The 19,820-nt window shown below is 37.1% G+C and overlaps 1 protein-coding gene across 1 annotated transcript; it reads left to right on the top strand.

The window, feature by feature from the left end:
• On the top strand, positions 1-17,609 carry LOC107557634 (hippocampus abundant transcript 1 protein-like). Its single transcript, XM_016241115.1, has 11 exons — positions 1-207; positions 5,626-5,688; positions 6,033-6,160; positions 9,113-9,227; positions 9,483-9,701; positions 11,222-11,335; positions 12,130-12,201; positions 12,378-12,490; positions 13,337-13,434; positions 15,284-15,450; positions 15,523-17,609. The coding sequence occupies exons 1-11, from the start codon at positions 124-126 to the stop codon at positions 15,730-15,732; spliced, it is 1,383 nt and encodes a 460-aa protein (XP_016096601.1). The 5' UTR covers positions 1-123; the 3' UTR covers positions 15,733-17,609.
• The last annotated feature ends 2,211 nt before the right edge of the window (positions 17,610-19,820 follow it).

Raw genomic sequence — 19,820 nt, 5'->3', positions numbered from 1 at the left:
GGGCCGGACTCCCGAGAGCGAGGACTAAGGACAGGAAGTCGCATATTTTAGCGTGGATGCTAACGGTAAACTCTAATATTTGCCCGTCCATCTCCCACAAACAAGAATGGATACAAGTTAACAATGACTGGAGAGAAAAAGAAAAAAAAGCGGCTGAACCGCAGCATTCTTCTTGCCAAGAAAATCATTATTAAAGATGGAGGCACTGTGAGTAAAACATTTCTTTGTGGCAGTTGGCCATATTCTAGTCAGGGCTAGCAAGCTAAGCCAGTGTGTTTACAGGATGAGCTGTAACAACTCTACAATGAGTGTCATTTCGATTGGCATCCTGTCAGGCACCTTCTGGTGATTTCATCTGTTTCGTGATGTAAACTCGTATCTCTTTACTTACGAGGAGAAATGAACAGTAATTTATCAGAGACCGTAGTTTCATTAGACAGCCAACAGCAAGCCAGCTGGCAAGAAAGCCAGTCAGATCGATCATGGCTTGCGTTTTGACATCGAATGATTTACCTTATGTACAAACCTGGATATGAAACTGGAAGCTTGGAATTAAGAGAAGGAACTAATTTAGTTAAAAAAAATAGTCTTCATGGTGACCATCAGTGACAGAAGTGGGTGTCCCATCAGAATGGAAATGAACATGCTTTTTATGACATCTGTTCTGTCCGACTGTTTACCTGATGTGTTCTCTATAACAATGATGTGTTTATGTTTTGGTTGTGAACTGGTTTTAAAAAAATGTCGATTTGGCCTTAAAATGTCAAGACTCAAATTGGTGGGTTTTTGTTAAATGTGAGCCAAAATCATCACAATTAAAAGAACCAAAGACTTAAACTACTTCAGTCTGTGTGCATAGAATTTATTTAATACACGACTTTCACAATTTGAGTTGAATTACTGAAATAAATGAACTTTTCCACGACATTCTAATTTATTGAGATGCACCTGTACTCTGTATTTGCAACCTGTGCTTATTTGCCTGGTCTAATACAGGGTTCCAAGTTGCAAAAAAAACTTGTTTGTCTTCATTTCTTCACTTTAAAACATTTAAACCCCTGAGCTTTTAACATGTCAAATTTTTGACCTTTTGTTTTTGTGGAATATTGGTAAAAAGCACTAAACGTCTGTCCACAAAAATTTATTAATTGATGATTAGCTTTTTATCAACTCTCGTCACAAACCCCCTGAGTTCCGTTTGGGAAACCTAACCTAATAGTAAATGAATTTGGCCAGTTTGTAGCAGGCTAAATTGTATGTTTGCTATGAAAGTAAATCTTTTTTTCTTTGACCTGTCGTAGGTAATTTGAACACACAGGTTTTCCCAGAAGTGTAAAATCCATTATGCTAATTTAGCATTCAAGAAACATTCCTTATTATTATCAGTGTTGACAACAGTTGTGCTGCTTAAAATTTTGGGGGAAACAATGTTACCTTTTTTCAGGTTTCTTTGATGAATAAAAAGTAACAAAATAAAATTTAAATGGAAATCTTTTTTAACATTGTACATTTACTTAACTGCATTGCAAACTTACTGACCTCAAATGTTTGTATGGTAGTGTAAAATATAAGACTAAAAATTTAAGATTTAATCTCACTGCTATTAAATTCAGGTATCAGATATTTCCAAGTTTGTTTTCTTTGTTGTTTGTTTTGTAGGGTTGTTTCTAGGATGTACTGTACAGTATATCTGTTACCTTATCAGTATCGGCAAATATTGGCTTTTTTTTTTTTTAAGTTCTGTCTGTTCTGAAGTTAATTCAGCAGCATAAAGACAAAACCATATAGATTTATAATAACAGTCTTGATATTAATTATCAGTCACAGCATTAAGAAGTCTGAGACCAAACTGAAATCTGCTTTTTTTGCATTTAAAATTGTCACTAATTAAATAAGAATTTGAAAATGTTCACCCAAAACAATTATGCTTATTATTTGTAATAACAATTGTTAAAATAGAAAAAGAATGTAACATATTATAATGTAATAATTAGTGCTGTCAATATTAGAAAATAATATTAATGTTTTCAGTTTAACAGCATTAAAAATATTTAACGAAATTAACGTAGGGGCGGAGCTAAGGTTGGCCACCACACTCTCAACCGCTGCTTCTGTCTTTTTATTTATTTTTTAGACAAGAATTGCATTTATTTAGACCTAGAACGTCTTTGACCATGTCAAATGGGAGTCTTTTCAGATGCGCACTCCAACTTCACCTCAGCGCAAGGTGCTGTTCAAATGAGTGCGGAAAAGATACAGGTGATGAGAGAGCTTCAGTAGAACACCAGTGAACTGCGTTCAGATGAGATGTTGTCAGGCCATATGTCATTAATTTTCCTGTCCTGTCTGACATTATTCTGTGCTCGTAGCATGTGCTCTTCAAATGTACACACAAATGCGGTAGCGTACGCTGTATTATATTTAGGGACGTACCAATACTGGTATCGGTATTGGGCCCGATACTGAGTTCCTGTACTCGTTAAAATGCCCCAATACCAAACGCCGATACCACACAGCATGTGATAAGTGCCATATTCAGACAAAGAAACACCGACAACAGACAGCAGAATGGAGTTATTAGTAAGGGTGTAAATCAGATGGTTCTTCAAGATACGATATCGATTCTCATACCCAGCGAGAGAGAGAGAGAGAGATATACAGTGGGTACGGAAAGTATTCAGACCCCCTTCAATTTTTCACTCTTTGTTATATTGCAGCCATTTGCTAAAATCATTTAAGTTAATTTTTTTTCCTCATTAATGTACACACAGCACCCCATATTGACAGAAAAACACAGAATTGTTGACATTTTTGCAGATTTATTAAAAAAGAAAAACTGAAATATCACATGGTCCTAAATATTCAGACCCTTTGCTAGAAAACCAGGCACTGCTCATCACCTGTCCAATACAGTCCCAACAGTGAAGCATGGTGTTCACATGCATTGTTTTCATCTCCCAACAGAGCAATTGAACAGCCTGTTCACAGCATTTATTCTGACATTATAGTGGGGGAAATTAGCATTACATTTCAGTACAATTCAAATTCACCCAGCATTTTTTTTTTTATGAGAAAAAAAAATTGAAACATTAAGTGAAAGTGAAGAAACAATTAAACACAATTTCTTGGATTGGTGCATTATTGGCTTATTAGACTGTTTACATTTCCATGATGTTATTAGTGACTGATGAAGTAGTAGTAGTATCAGGTTTTTAATCAATGCATACAAATTCATTTGCAACAGACCAACATGAATTATCAATAACCAGTTAGTTTCCTCTTTTATTAAATCTGTTTTAGCTGTGCAGCTGATAAACTGATATGCCTTGCGACATTTTTTTTCTTTTTTAGCCCATCAGAATCAAGAATTTAACATGCCGCTGTATAAGTAAAGTTAAATATTCCCTCTTAGACTTTTGGACCTCTTGGAACTGAAGACTGTCTTTGAATTCGTATACAGGTCAATTGATTTGTTTCCCAGTCATAAAAGAACAGATCTCTTTTGTACACTTATGTACATATGTAAAACATTGACACTGTGGTACACAGTGAGTTTAATGATTAATCAAACTGTGGGAATCATTGCTCCAGTTTGAGGCTTGCACCTGCCATCATCGGCGATGACGGTACTTGTGCTCTGCCTCAAATAGAAAGCTGTTCACCTTTCAAAATGCACAAGTAACATTTCTGTTTCAATACAGCCTTGCCTTGTACTTTATTATGGGTTTGTCATTTCATTGCACAGTCAAAACAACATGTTTTGTACTTGAGGTGGTTATTTTGTAACCTTCAGAAAGAAAAGCAGCAATAACAAATGACAATCATCATTTATCTGGAAAACAAATAATCGGTTGGATCATGTAGCAAACTTGGTTTGTGGACTACTTGGGTATTTGATACTGACATTACAGACATCTTTCCACCCTTCTAATAATAATAATAATCCTTAGAAAAACAATAAGGCCCTGTACCCTATAGTGGTTGGGGCCCTAAATAATAAACAGAGCAATTCCAATAGGGTCCTCGCACCATTGGTGCTTAGGCTAGGGTGACCATACGTGCCATTTTCCCAGGACGCATCCTGGGAAAATGGCACATATGGTCACCCTAGCTTGGGCGCTAATAAATAAATACATTTCTCTATCTCTACTTTGTCTATTTGTTCTGAAAAATGCTTAAATGTTAAATGTCAAACGACTGAAAATATACAGTGGGGAAAAAAAGTATTTAGTCAGCCACCAATTGTGCAAGTTCTCCCACTTAAAAAGATGAGAGAGGCCTGTAATTTTCATCATAGGTATACCTCAACTATGAGAGATATCCAGTCTGACCCAATTTTAACATATTTGATAAGAGTCCTGCCCTGAACACATCTACATGGCAATATTCAGTTATAGTCATAGCGCCACCTGCTGGCAACAGGAAGTGACATGTTTAACACTATGATGCACTCCTAGCAACCTAGTAAAATATGACCATGTGCGTAAAACATGCTAGCAACACATAGCTAAGTGTTAATGCATGTTATTAATGCCATGAAAAAGGAAGTTGTTGTAACTCAAGTATACAATGTCCAATCTGCCCCAAACTTCACATGTTTGATAAGAGTCCTGGCCTGAAGACATCTACATGCCAAAATTTAGTTTGGGTGTGTCGATAGCGCCACCTTTAAAATTGCAATGAAGCGCCCCTTCCGCTATGTTTCATGTATGTGTACGTACGTGAGTACGTTGTGCTCTGCAACCTATCCAAGTACACACACACACTGCGAACACGCAGTGCAGTGGGCAGCCATATTGCTGCGGCACCCGGTGAGCAGTTGGGGGTTTGGTGCCTTGCTCAAGGGTCTCACCTCAGTCGTGGTATTGAGGGTGGAAGAAAACGCTGGACTTTTTTTTTTTTTTTCAGTTGTAGTCATAGCGCCACCAGCTGGCAGCAGGAAGTTTGGCACATATAAATGACTTTGACATATTCCTCCTATATTTACAACTTTAAATGCACATTGCCCACCGTTCACTGTTTTCCTAAGGTCACCGGGTGGAGGTGGCTCCGGGTGCGAGGGCCCTTTCAAGGCTGCTTGCAGCTTTAATCTATTATTTTTGTATTCTATTTAAGCAAACCTGGCTATTGTTGCCAAGTATAATCAAAATGTTTAATGCATGAAGTAAAGTGAAATATTAGGTAAGTTTTCTACAGTTGTATACTGCATAAACGCATTGATATTTTGACATATGTAATCATGCTTATTTCAACGCACCAATATAACAATACATAATAATAATAAACAAAGTCGGTTTTTAAATAATTCATTTAAATTGGAAGTTTAAATAAGTCTATTAAAGCATCTCTGCCTCTCATACTCACGAGAGGGGGAGGAATCTTGAAATTAGTCTAAAAGTGCATTAAATTCATTGTGATGTTGCATAATTTTATTTGTGAGCAAAGTCTGTGCGAATATATTTGATGTATCACCCAATCCTTATTGTTAGCCAGTAGCAGTGCATTTTTAATGAGTTCTGTCGGAGAGTAAAGCTAGTGAATAATTACCATCTTATGGTTATTTTGTAGCCAACAGATTATCTGTTTACAGCGTACATTTATGGTCAATCTGTATTTTAATTTCAGGTGTTACATCAAACATTCCCCCAGCACACATTCCTGATGAACGGACTAATTCATGGTGTCAAGGTAGGACATTGACTCCAGCCGTTCACTTTATTCATGCTTTTTCCTCTTCTCCCTTTCTGACGTGAGAAAAGATAAGAGTTATGATTGAAGCTCGCTACTCTTGTGGTTGGCATGTTTATTCATGATAAGCCCTGGTCATGCAGTGATGCCCTTAAATCTGGTGAAGTGGGGACATTATGTGCCATTTTTAAACCTAACCGATAAACAAGAGTCTGTGATCCAGCCAGTGCTACTGTCAAGTTTGTCACATCCTGACAAGCTCTTGTTGTGTCATGCAGTTGTTTTCGTAACTTTAAAAGTAAATGTGCCATTTAAGGGAGTCATGCATCTTTGTATTCACTCAGGGCCTTCTGTCTTTTCTGAGTGCTCCATTAATCGGTGCTCTGTCAGATGTGTGGGGCCGGAAGTCCTTCCTGCTGCTCACTGTGTTCTTCACCTGCGCTCCCATCCCTCTCATGAAGATCAGCCCATGGTACGTCTCTACATTAAGACAAATGCAGATGGGCAAAGGCTCAAGGCTCACCCACTACAGACTTCACATTGGCCACACATAAAAAAAAAAACCTAAATCACCTACACCTTAAAGGGATATTTCACCCCAAAAAAAATTTATCTGCTTGCCCCCAGGGCATCCAAGATGTAGGTGACTTTGTTTCTTTAGTAGAACACAAACGGAGATTTTTAAGTCAAACCGTTGCAGTCTGTCAGTCTTATAATGGAGGTGAATGGGAATCACGGCTTTGAGAGTCATAAAACATACACAAACAAAACCAAATTAAACCCTGCGTCTCGTGATGCATTGTGTAAAGACAAAACGATCGGTCTGTGCAAGAAACTGAACAGTATTTATATAGTTTTTTTTACCTCTGATTCATGAAGATCAGCCCATGGTACGTCTCTACATTAAGACAAATGCAGATGGGCAAAGGCTCAAGGCTCACCCACTACAGACTTCACATTGGCCACACATAAAAAAAAAAACCTAAATCACCTACACCTTAAAGGGATATTTCACCCCGAAAAAAATTTGTTTATCTGCTTGCCCCCAGGGCATCCAAGATGTAGGTGACTTTGTTTCTTTAGTAGAACACAAACGGAGATTTTTAAGTCAAACCGTTGCAGTCTGTCAGTCTTATAATGGAGGTGAATGGGAATCACGGCTTTGAGAGTCATAAAACATACACAAACAAAACCAAATTAAACCCTGCGTCTCGTGATACATTGTGTAAAGACAAAACGATCGGTCTGTGCAAGAAACTGAACAGGATTTATATAGTTTTTTTACCTCTGATTCAACGCAATGTCTGAACTGTCCTGAGCGCCTTCGCGTCTTCTTCAGCCTGCGCGTGAGGTAGTGATGTTTCGTTCGTGAACGAATCGTTCTTTTTGAACGAATCTTTTAAGTGGACGAATCGATCTCGTTCACGTAATCCATTGACTCATATTTTTCTCATTCACTGAAATTCTTCCCTCTAGAGCAGCGCGGCGCTGTTGGCAGCGCATGTGCAGTTCAGTGAACCGGGTAGCTCTGTGGACGGTTTCATCCTGTCAAAGAATTACTAAACCTCGAGCCAATAGCCTTAGAGTTTGAGATGTGACGGAGCATGTGATTTGTTAAATGTAGTGAACTTATACGCCCTTCACTGAACGAGTTTCTTTTGGGTCTGAACGAGATCGAGAGATCTTCTCGTTCGTGAACGAAATGACCGAACTGGTACATGTCGTTCATAAACGAGTTGAGTGAACTGCTACATCTTGTTCATGAAAAAAATGACCGAACTGGTACATATCTCGTTCATGAACGAAATGAATGAGTGTACCTGGTCAGTCGGCCATTTAGCATGTCAATCTCGATCAGTAATCAGCAGAAAGCATATGCAAAGCACAGTTATAGGTACTGTGCACATACGCTTGTTTATATATTCATATTGAGGATACAGAACAACTCCATGTTTAATCCCCGATTTATGAAAGTGTAATTGTCTGACCAAACAATTAAAATGTTAATTATGCAAGAAAACCTTGTGCTTTGGTCATCTGAACAACTTATTTAGACTTTATTTATTTAATGAATAGATTATGCACATTTTAATAAAGCCAAATCAGTTTTTGTAACAAGTGAATACGTTCACATAAGACACTCTTTTTCACCACCTGCTGGCGTATTTATGTAATATGAAGAAATGGTCACTGAACAAATCTGAACTAATCATTTTGGTGAACGAATTGAAAATGAACGAAACTCTTGAAAGAATAAACATTTCCATCACTAGCCTGAGGCAGCGTCTTCTTGCTTTACGGCGGATTGCAGACTTATAAGTGTATTACCGTCACCTATCTCTCAGATGGACCGTTGACACTCCCAATTGAGATTGTAGATAGTGTCAATGGTCCATACGAATACGGTTTTAATGATAATTAAAATATGAAACTAATACTAACCGTGGGGAATTTTATCATGATTTACCGTCAAACTGGTAATCGTTCCATCCCTAGTAACAAATGCTTGTTTTCTTAACTCCTATTTAATATGTAGCAGCTCTATAGGCAACATTGCCAGCATACTTCTGCAGAGATTAGTATTAGTTAAACAAGTTAATTTCACAAAAATCATCAAGAAATGTTGTATATTTGAATTACAAAATTAAGTGGAAAAAATATTATTCTGAATAAAGAAAATTAAGGCTGTTTTACAGTTAAATAAATTTCAACACCCATTTAAAAAATAAATAAAAATTATATTCTCAATGTAATTTGATTTTATTATTTTTTTTAACATTATTGTTTTACATATATTATATATTCTTTATTATGTTGATAAAATTGTAAGTATACATAATGGTTGTAATAAATTACAGTTTTGCAGATATTTTTAAGTAGTGCTGGGCGGTATGACCAAAAATTTATATCACAGTATTTTTCAAACAAATAATACCAGTTTCACGGTACATGACGGTATTTTTTTCATGCATGACCGGGTGTTAACCATATTTTCTACTGATTGAGAGAGGAAATACTGCAGTGTATTGACTTAGAATGCCCTATTTTACTGTCATGATGAGTGAATATTGTCAAAAAATACTACACTAAATAGTGACTAAACACGACCCCTTTTAATACATGTTAACCAGGAGTCACTCATTTATAATCGCGGCATCATCTGATAAAATCAACATGCATCTACACTGAAGAGCGGCTGTGCGGCTGTTTTGGCTATATTACTTTTTTGTCTCATGCAACGCACTGCCTGTGTCTGAGTAACAAACACAAAAGTGCATGTGATATTAACAGATTATTTATAATTCCAAATAATCAGTAAGCGACAGGTGCTAGGAAACGCTGTTTTGTACTCATTTATTGAAGAGTCGGTTTCATGTAAGCATTTTTCTGGTGATCTTCTCATTCTCTCTGTCTGATTCTACAGGTGGTACTTTGCAGTGATCTCCATGTCCGGTGTGTTTGCGGTCACTTTCTCTGTTATCTTTGCGTATGTGGCCGATATCACGCAGGAGCACGAAAGGAGCACAGCCTATGGCTTGGTGAGCAGAGGACCATGATTCATGACTTCCTTTTGATGTTGTGCTGTAACCGACTTCACTGCAACTATACGTGCAATAGCAATTTAAATTTTTTTTGTAGCGCTTCGGCATATATTGGTTTCCTGTTGTTTTGAAAGCTGTCTGTGGTTTCTTTTGCCCTGCAAATAAGAAATTAATGTGTTAATTGCGTTGATGAACATTTCCCTTGTGGTCAGCACAGCTGATTAATCTCAAGATTCCGTTCCTCGCCCACAGGTATCGGCCACTTTTGCAGCCAGTCTGGTGACGAGCCCGGCGATCGGTGCATACCTGTCAGTGACATATGGAGATACTCTGGTGGTGATCCTTGCCACGACCATTGCCCTGCTAGACATCTGTTTTATTCTGGTAGCGGTTCCTGAGTCCTTGCCTGAGAAGATGAGACCAGCTTCATGGGGAGCCCCAATCTCATGGGAGCAGGCAGACCCCTTTGCAGTGAGTCACTGTATATTGTATATTGGGCTTAATTTATGTGTCCCGTACGTGACCTTTCTTGTCCCGTTTCTTGACTGCTACTAACTGATACAACAGCAGCAGTGCTGATCACTTGAGATCACTGACACCTGTCATCATCCAGTCACAGCCACCCTCACGCAGTATACATAACTAAATCAGAAATCGTGAACATAACTGTTCGAGGAAGGCTGCGCTGCAGAATCCTCTGCCAGCTGGTCAATCCCGCCTCACAGCAAGCAGCGCTCGCACTAACGCCAATTCTGTCCGTGTTTTGAATTCAGTAAATCTGTTTTGGCAAATACAGACGTGATTATTTTTCATTAGTCCAACATCCAGCCGCACAAGAAAACATGCAATGTACATGAGACGTGATCAATAAGAGAAGTCGTCTTTCACTAGGCTATTGTAATGTAAAATAGAGAAAAACATTTTACATTTAAGTAACTAATAGCTTATTCTTAACCTTGGACCTTATTCTTGAAACACGAAATGACCAATAAAAACAGCACATAAACAGCCCATATTAAATCTATAAGTTGTCTTTCATTGAAAATTACGCATTTTCATTATATATATATATATATATATATATGTGTATATGTGTGCGCGATTGTCCCGTATTTTCCTTTTCTGAAGTTGGCAACTTTACTAATGTCATAGAAAGCAGTCATAGTGTCAATATTCAGTTGACAGCTATGAATTAATAGTTTCATATGAATAATAAATTATAAAATATAAATGATAAACTATGAATAAATTAATAAACCCACTTTTTTGGAAGGCACTACATTTCAAAGTTTTGGGGTCAGTAAGAGTTTTTCTTTTCTATTTTTTTTTTTTGCTTTTGAAATTAATTTAGTTAAAAGGTGCATTACGTGACAGTAAAAAACATTTATAATGTTACAAATATATGTATGTATATATCAATAAATGCTGTTTTAAACGTCTTCATTCATCAATATTTAGAATTCTGACGAAGACTGGAATAATGGCAAATTAAAATTCAGCTTTGTCATTACAGGGATAACTTACATTTTAAAATATATTTAAATAAAAAAATGTATTGTAATATTTCACATTATTACTGTAAATAAATGCATAGTTAATAAACATTAAAGAGACTTCTTTAAAAAAAACGACCCACAATCTTTTGAACAATAGTGTGTATATATTACATTATTAATCATATTAAATTTTGATGGATAAAAAATATAATGGTCATTATTTAGATATTAATATTTTAATATAGTATTTTATATTTTCCCCATCTAAAAGGTTTTTGAAAATGCTGTTTTGCATGTTCCCACTCAGGTTGCCTTGTTGTCTCAAATCACTACCATTGTCAATACCATTTTGACAAAAAAACAACAACCTCTGAGCTGCTGTACAACAGCAGGCATTTGAAGAAGAATGGCAAAGATGTCGTCTGTCACTTATTAAATGAATCACCCACTCATTCTCTCTCAGTGTCATGCTCTCTCTGTGACTCTTGTTCACAGTCCTTGCGTAAGGTGGGCCAGGACTCCACAGTTCTCCTGATCTGCATCACAGTCTTCCTGTCTTACCTGCCTGAGGCTGGACAATATTCCAGTTTCTTCCTGTATCTCAGACAGGTACAGTTCACACCTTTTGTATCAATGCCACAGACACAGATCTGTAATGCTGATCGCTGCAGGTGGCATGAACATAGTGACGTTTATGCAAACACTCAAACCTTGTAGCTTAAGCAAATACCCAAAAAGTGAGTCATGAATCGGAGTCATATTTGCCCATATTTCAGAGCAGAGCATTGTGTGGTTTTATGAGATGCAGGCATGCAATACCACAGGCCTGATGTACCTGCATCTGATCACTACATCATATAACACTTGTTCTTCATCCGACTGACAGTTATTGGAAATTAAGATGATCTAAATGAGGAAATGGCATTAATGACATGTATGCCATTGATGTTAATGTTTTTTTATATTAATAAATCAAAGATTTATTTCACACCAGTGCTGTTATCGTAAAATTGTTAATTGAAATTATACTGTATATATTATGTAATTATATATAAAACATTAAATTACTTTTAAATTGTAAAATGATGAACTAAAAACTGAGACAGAAATAAGATAATTTAAATATATATTTTTAAAAAATTATAAAAATGACAAATGCATATAAAATTACTAGTAAATGAAAACTGAAAATGTAAAAATAAAAGCTAATTCAAAATGGTAATAAAAAGCTATATTGGTTAATAAATAATACTAAAATAACAACATTATTGGCACAGTTAGATTCACTGGATTGTTGCACCCTAACTAAAATTCTCTTGTTATTGAATGGTTCTAAACCTAAATCATAAGATCTTCTTAAACTGTAAATTTTCAACTAAACAACTTTTGACTTCAATTCTCAGGTCATTGAATTTACATCAGAAACAGTCGCTGCCTTCATTGCGGTGGTGGGAATCCTGTCCATCTTGGCACAGGTTGGTTTCCAGGCTTTTTTCCATCCTTTCCATTGTAAGTTTGTACTGCCTGTCTCTGAGCAGCACAGCGTGTGTTCTGTCGTACTAATCTGCTCACTGTGCGAATGCATCAGGCGTTAGGTTGTAAATAGAAGCCAGTGAAGATTTGCAGAGTAATGCTTCATCTCTCTGTGCAGACGGTGGTCCTGGGAATCCTGATGCGTTCCATAGGGAATAAGAACACTATCTTGTTAGGCCTTGGCTTTCAGATCCTGCAGCTGGCCTGGTACGGCTTTGGCTCCCAGCCCTGGTGAGTTGATTATCTAGAAACCTACTAGAGGACAGCAAACTCTTCATCAGACATGGTACAGTTCAGTTTGTAATCAGATTTGTACTTGAAATCAATACTTATTATGAGTGAGTGACGTGACATGTGGCCAAGTATGGTGACCCATACTCGGAATTCGTGCTCTGCATTTATCCTATCCAAAGTGCACACACACAGAGCAATGGGCAGCCATTTTTTGCTGTAAACTTTTGCGGCGCCCAGGGAGCAGTTGGGGGTTCGGTGCCTTGCTCAAGGGCACCTCAGTCGTGGTATTGAAGGTGGGAGAGAGAGCTGTACATTCACTCCCCCCCACCTACAATCCCTGCCGGTACAAGACTCGAACCCACAACCTTTAGGTTACGAGAGGCCACAACTTCCCCCATTATTGTGATGTTTATTTAAAGCACTTGAACAAGACCCAAAGAAGACAAGAAAATAAGACGTTATGTTCTGCTTATGTGACTCATTTATCATGCCATTACATGCATCATTTATATTTACATTTATGCATTTGGCAAACTTTTATTCAGAGCAACTTACATTGCATTCTGGGTACTCGTTTATTTTTTTATTAGTTCTTGCTTTCCCTGGGAATCAAACACGTGCACCATGCTTTACTCTTTGAACTATAGGAAAGCTATAATCAAGTTATCTATCTGTGTCTCTTGGCTGGAACTCAATTAGACAAGTAAACATGACCTCAGCAGTGTGTGTTTTGGATCAGTGCATGTTCCTGAAACCAGTTACACATGCACGTAAACTAAAACTGATTGAGAGTCTATGTGTGTGTGAGTGTGAGAGAGTCTAATGGTTGATTTGTCTCTTAAGGATGATTTGGGCCGCTGGAGCCGTTGCTGCCATGTCCAGCATCACCTTCCCAGCAATCAGTGCCATAGTGTCCCGCAACGCAGACCCCGACCAACAAGGTGAGAGACATGCAGCAACACCACAGTAACATCGGCAAAAAGTATCCAGTCTTAATGTATCTGGCATGAATGTCATAAATATCTTGGTGACTCCCCATCGCTGTCTTGCTTTTCTTCTATCTGGGGTAATGATAATTTCAGCCCAGCCAAAAATGATATGAGGTTTAAACTATGGTTGAATAAGGGCATTGGGAGGGTGATGGATTTGTATGAAGACAATATTCTAATGTCATTTGACAAGCTTGTAGTGAAGCTCCATTTACCTAGACAACATTTTTTTAAATATCTGCAAATTAGAAGAAGTTTTATTTTTTCACACCTGAAGAATTCTGCTCAACTCCCCCCAATGTCCTTATTGGAAACATTCTCCACACAAGATTGTCTATCTAAAGGGCGGATTACCCAATTATACAAGATGCTAATAGAGAATCATAAAGAAAGTTCTGAAAATAAAAGCCAAGCATGGATATATGATTTGAATAAAGATATTTCACTGGAGGATTGGGGTACAGTGTGCTTAAAGGCACAAACGCAAACCTTGAATACTCGGTTGAGACTCTTACAGTATAATTAGATAATGAGAAGCTATATTACTCCTGTAAGATTAAATAAATTTAACCCGAATATCCCTGACCTATGTTTTAAATATAATAAAATGCAAGGTACATTTTTTCATTCTGTGTGGGAATGTGAAGAAGAGCAAAAGTTTTGGGATGGGGCGATTCAGTATGTTTCTCAGTTTACCTCTTCTCCGATTCCTTTATGCCCTGTATTGTGTGTATTAAGTATTTATGGAGACAATTATTCTTTATCTAGTAAGGAAAGAAAATTAGTGGACTTATGTCTACTACAAGCCAGACGTTCTATTGCCCTATGTTGGAAGAATGCTAATTGCCCTTCCCTTTGGACTGTGGTTAAAAAAATGTATTTCTAGCTTGGCTCTTGAGAAATTTACATATGTAATAAGGAAAAAATCCTCGGAATTCAATGATATCTGGAAGACATTTTTAAACTTTGTTAAAGAAGGAGATATTGATGAGGCACTAGATGTGTGAAGATATGTAATATAAATATAACAACAATCAGGATTGTATTTATTTCTTTATTTTATTTATTTTGCCTGCCAAGGCTTTGTGGTTGTGGGGATGGGGAAGAAGATTTGATCGTAAGTGTTCCTTGTTTACTTGTAAACATTTTGGAAACGTTAAAGATATGTAAAAAACAAAAACAAAAAAAGTAAATTATAGTATATCATATTTTTGTGTAAATGTAGAATTATGCACTAAAACCTCAAATAATTTAAATTAAATACACTACAGTTTGAAACCTTTTTTTATGAAAGGCAGCATTTATTGTTAGCAAAAATACAGTAAAACGGTAATATTGTGAAAATATTACAATTCAAAACAAATGTTTACTATTTTAAAATAGAATTGCAGCTGTTACTCCAGTCACAAGTGTTACATAATTCTTCAGAAATCATTCTAATATGCTGATTTGGTGCTCAGGAAACGTTTATTATTATTATTATTATTATTATTATCAGTGTTGAGAACAGTTGTGCTACTTAATATTTTTGTGGAAACAATGATAAATTTTTTCAGGATTAGAACATCATTAATTAGATTTTTTTTGTAACATTTTTGTAACTTTTTTTTGTGTCTTTACTGTTACTTTTGATCATTAAGTAATTAATGTGTCCTTGCTGAATAAAAGTATTAATTACTTTAAAAACAAATTGTGCTACATTTGGAATGGTAGTGTATTATTGCATTATAATGTATATTTAAGTGACCCGTTTACTTTTTTAAAGAAGTGATTGGAAAAATGCTCTCTTGTTCAATTTCAGGTGTGGTGCAGGGAATGATCACAGGAATCCGAGGATTATGTAACGGTCTGGGTCCAGCGCTCTACGGCTTCGTCTTCTACCTGTTTCACGTGGAGCTCAGTGAAATGGACCCCGCAGAGAGCCCAGAGAAGGGTGCCAAACCCAACATGGCCAACCCTACAGATGAGGTGAGTGTTAATAGGCATTAAGAAATCTCTCTGTATTACAAAACATGTACCCACCCACAAATCTCTCTGCAGAGTGCCATCATCCCCGGCCCACCCTTCCTGTTCGGAGCATGCTCAGTGTTGCTGTCCCTGCTGGTTGCACTCTTCATCCCAGAGCACAATGCCCTCAACCTGCGGCCCGGCAGCTACAAGAAGCACAACGGCGCACAAAGCCACTTACACAGTTCGCAAGGTGGACCCTGTGAGGGCAAGGAGCCTCTACTGGAGGACAGCAGTGTATAACCCCACTGACGAGGGGGGTGGGCAATGAACCCCAAACCCCCTCACAATCACCACCCTAACCTTTCCAAACGCACACGAGCAGTGCACCTTTTACACAAGATGACGTCACCGTCCTCTCTTGTTCCCTCTCAGAACGAGCTGTGGGAACGGGTGCAGATATTACAAGTGCGTAACTGGGCCAACCGGGAGCTGACCTTGGCCTTGAGGAATAGGAAGTGGAGCTAAAGACATTTTGCCTTGCACAAGTGTAGGGAAATGCGAGCAGACCCAGTTTTGTGCTGATACAGACTTGGTGACGGTTTTCCTAATTTTTACTGTTACGTAGTTTGTTTGTTTTTTTCTCTATTTCAGAATTTCAACGTAAATTATATAAATGTTCCTTGTCCAAAGACCTTGTAACTGTAACAATAGGGAACGTGTCTGTCGTGACGTTGCAGGCTAACTTTTGATGTGCTGCTTTCTACTGGTTCTTCTTGGGTTTTTTTACTACAGATTGAAAAGCGCTTCTGGAGAAGAGCGTCTTTTCTTTGAATCCTAGAGGAAACGCCACCAAGAAATGTAAGGAAGAGGGTCAACAGCATCATTTCACGCAGTCATCGCCATTGTATCATGCCCCTTCAACCTACAGGTTCTGTTGTTCTACATCAGTTGAAATGGTTTGTACTTCCTCGCCTTTGCTATTATGAGAGGTCTGTCATAATTCATGCAGGGGGGAATAAAAGTTGCCTTTAAGTGACTTTCTATCGCAATTACCAAACCCAGATGAAGACTACGCTCTGAGAAGGGTCAATCGTATCGCTCCTGTTGGAGCCTGCTCATATTTCATTCTCATTTATCGTCCGCCTCGCCACCAGAACTCCCTGTGAACGTCAACACTGCCATGTTCCAACAGGCTAGCAGGGTTACGAGCTTACTGACCGCATACCTAGTTTTCATATTAACGCAAGCACTGATGTGGGTGGAATAGCTTACATGTTATTGGATGAGCGTCGCTAGATCCAGTGAATTAATATCACACATGCTGCTACTGTAGGATGTACAAGGTTACAAAGTTCTGTGGTATTGTACTAGACTCTAAACGTGGTATTTCTATTAGAGCTGAGCTTTCTTGGCGAGTCGTAATTTTAGACCCCAAATTTTGTGGCCGATTTAGATTTGCGGTGCATTTTCTTTCTGGTGAGACAGACTTTGAATACTTTCATCAGATCTCAACATGAACGTTGATTTTCCAGAGAAAACCTCATTCAGATCACAATTTAAAAATTTTTTTTTTTTTTAATCTCTAGGTTTGTTTATTTGGTTTCAGGTGCCATACCTATGACTTTATTTCTGTCTTTGTGTGTTTTTATTCATTTGTGTGTTTGACTCTTTGGAATTTGTATTGTTTTCTTTTACTATTTTCAAGACAAGTTGCTCCACAGTCGTCTTAGTCATTGTAACTTGTTTTTAACTAATATTTTGGACCATTTATGTTCTCTTACAGCATTGAAAACCATGTAAATGTTACTTAACATTGACTGAAAAGTTTTTTCCTTTTTTGCATTGATCTGTTTGACCAAACTTGAATGGAATTCTTTATCATATATCCTAGCAAGGAACAGAGACAATGGTTACTATCCTGTTTTGTAATTTCTTCTTTCCACTAGCCATTAACTTGCAAAGAAATCTGGTGTTTGCCTAAGAAAAAGCCAATTAATTTGTGCCTAAAATGTGCTCTAAAAGAATAGAAACCGTATATGTGAATGAACTGGCTGTAAATATTAGGAACTAACGAGAAACTATTTATTAAAAGTTTATTGCTATTGAGGTCTTTATTTCACAAATCATGGTATAATATTGGTTTATTGTGGATGTTTTGTTTTTAATGTCAGCTAAAATTAAAAAAAAAAAAAAAAGATTATTCAATTCTCTCTCAGTACAAGCAGTGTTCAGTGTTTAACAAAATGTTGCCTTATTCAAAGCAGGCAATGAGAACTAATTTAACAATTTACCTGATTGCCTAGTTTTTTTTTTAACTAATATATATTCAGACTAATATATTTGAAATGTGGGGACAGTAGCCAAGTCTGACATTTCTTTACATATGTGTGCTGCATAAGGGTAGTCAAAGTCTTTCTGAGATCTACCTCCTGCTTTTGAGAACTCAAATTTCTCCAAAGACACATCTGTACTGCTTTGAAAAAGACAATGCAGTGTTTGTCTACCAGAGGGCAGCAGTGGACAGCATTCTAGCCAGCATGCACAGCGAATTTGCAAACTGGATGTGATCAGTGTTGCCAATTTAGCAACTCTTCAGACTACCCTAGCAACTTTTTCTTCCAAAAGCACCTGGCAACAAATTGAGCTATTTTTACATTTTATTTGGCTACTTTTAGCAACTTTTGATAAGTGACTCAAATGATAAAAAGGCACACATTTTCCATCTAAATGTCACAAAAAGAGGAAACCAAAGTTGCCTAGCAGTACACACATCACATGAATTAAGTTATTGCTATTTGCAATTGTTCAATTTGATGATGATGATGATACTTTAATAATTGTTCATTTATGATACACCTTGTTAGTAGCTTGTATCTGCGATTGTTGATCAGTTAGTACACTAAGAAAAATATCTAGAAATGTTACTAGTAATTCCCACCATAGACTGTATAAAAACAATAATTACCTGTGAATTAACATAGTAGATTGTGCCCTATTGTTACAGAGACTTTTCTTAGAGCGTAGCATACTAACTACTAATACACTGCTTAAAACTAGAATTGTTCAGAATGTGTAGTTTTACTAGTTTAATAAAACTTAAATTGTAATCGTTCAAAAATGTGCAAGTGTTCAATAATTCAATGTTGAGATTAAGAAGTTACTTCTATTTTAATATTGTGAATTTATATTATTTTACGAACAAATCTAAATGAACATATAAACAAATATATTTTTTGCAGAGATTTGATGTAGTGACAGTGACGTCATCGCACGATGACATCACAATATCTTTTAGCAACAGATCGACCTTCCTTTAGCAACTTCCCCTGAAAATTAGTTGGCAACACTGGACGTGATGCAGCTGAAACCTTTTTGTGCTTTTACTCACTAGAACAAGTTTCTTTCGCCTTTGGTTGCTGGTGACTGGTGTGTATATGCCATAGTTTTTGGACTATATATATAAAGTCAGTATTTTGCCACCAACGGCAGCATGTGTCAGAAATGCGTGTCTAACAAGGAGGTAGAATCACACATGAGAAGTGAGAAACAAACAGTTTGAAAAGCGGAGTCAGTTTCACAATATAACACCAGAGCTATACCACATGTAATAATTTAGGCTCTTCTTGCACTTATTTCGTGCATATTCCATCTAAATGCAAGATTTGCACAGATGCATACTATAAAAATAGAAATGTCAAACTAACTGGTTTATACAAGTCTAATTTGAGTTAAACATGTCTAGATTGCACCAACAGAAGTCATTTTTAAGAGGCAGGTCAGGTAGAAACAGCTGCCACACCCACCCCCATTACAGCGCCCCACTCTGCCCATCAGGGTTATTATAGTTAACTAAAACTGTAAAAAAAATATATATATATATATGAAACTAATTTTTGTTCCTTAAAAAATGTAAACTAAAATTTAAAATAATTGCAATATTTTGAATATTGATTTTTATGTTAATAAATAAAATATCTCAATGGTACTAAAACAACACTGCTGCCCTGCGCAGTCTTTATTTTATCTGCAAGTTTCTTTTAAATTCACTGTCTGCAACTATTGTCTCACACTACAGAAATGACATGGTGCCCAGGGGTTTCACACAGACGATAGTGGCTCAGGACTGTTTTCCAAGCAGCCTCAGCACATGTAATCCTATTAGACCTATTAGAGTTCTGTAGGGTCAGCGCAACAGGGACGGGGTCAGTCTGTTTTCAGAAGGACACTACAGGACTGTCAACTGGAGTGGCTTCGAAGGGGAAATGTAGGAAGGGTAAAGACAGAGGACTGATAAAAACTCAATCAGCATCGGCCCAAGCATATTTACATTAGATAGCAATGCATGGAGGAACCTTTGGGGTGAATCTGTTGAAATTCATTCCTGACAG

The sequence above is a fragment of the Sinocyclocheilus grahami genome, unplaced genomic scaffold, assembly GCF_001515645.1.
Source record: "Sinocyclocheilus grahami isolate Dianchi unplaced genomic scaffold, SAMN03320097.WGS_v1.1 scaffold21.1, whole genome shotgun sequence".
Taxonomy (NCBI): domain Eukaryota; kingdom Metazoa; phylum Chordata; class Actinopteri; order Cypriniformes; family Cyprinidae; genus Sinocyclocheilus; species Sinocyclocheilus grahami.
The sequence above is the reverse complement of the archived record's forward strand: the minus strand, read 5'-3'. Positions and strand labels throughout refer to the sequence as shown.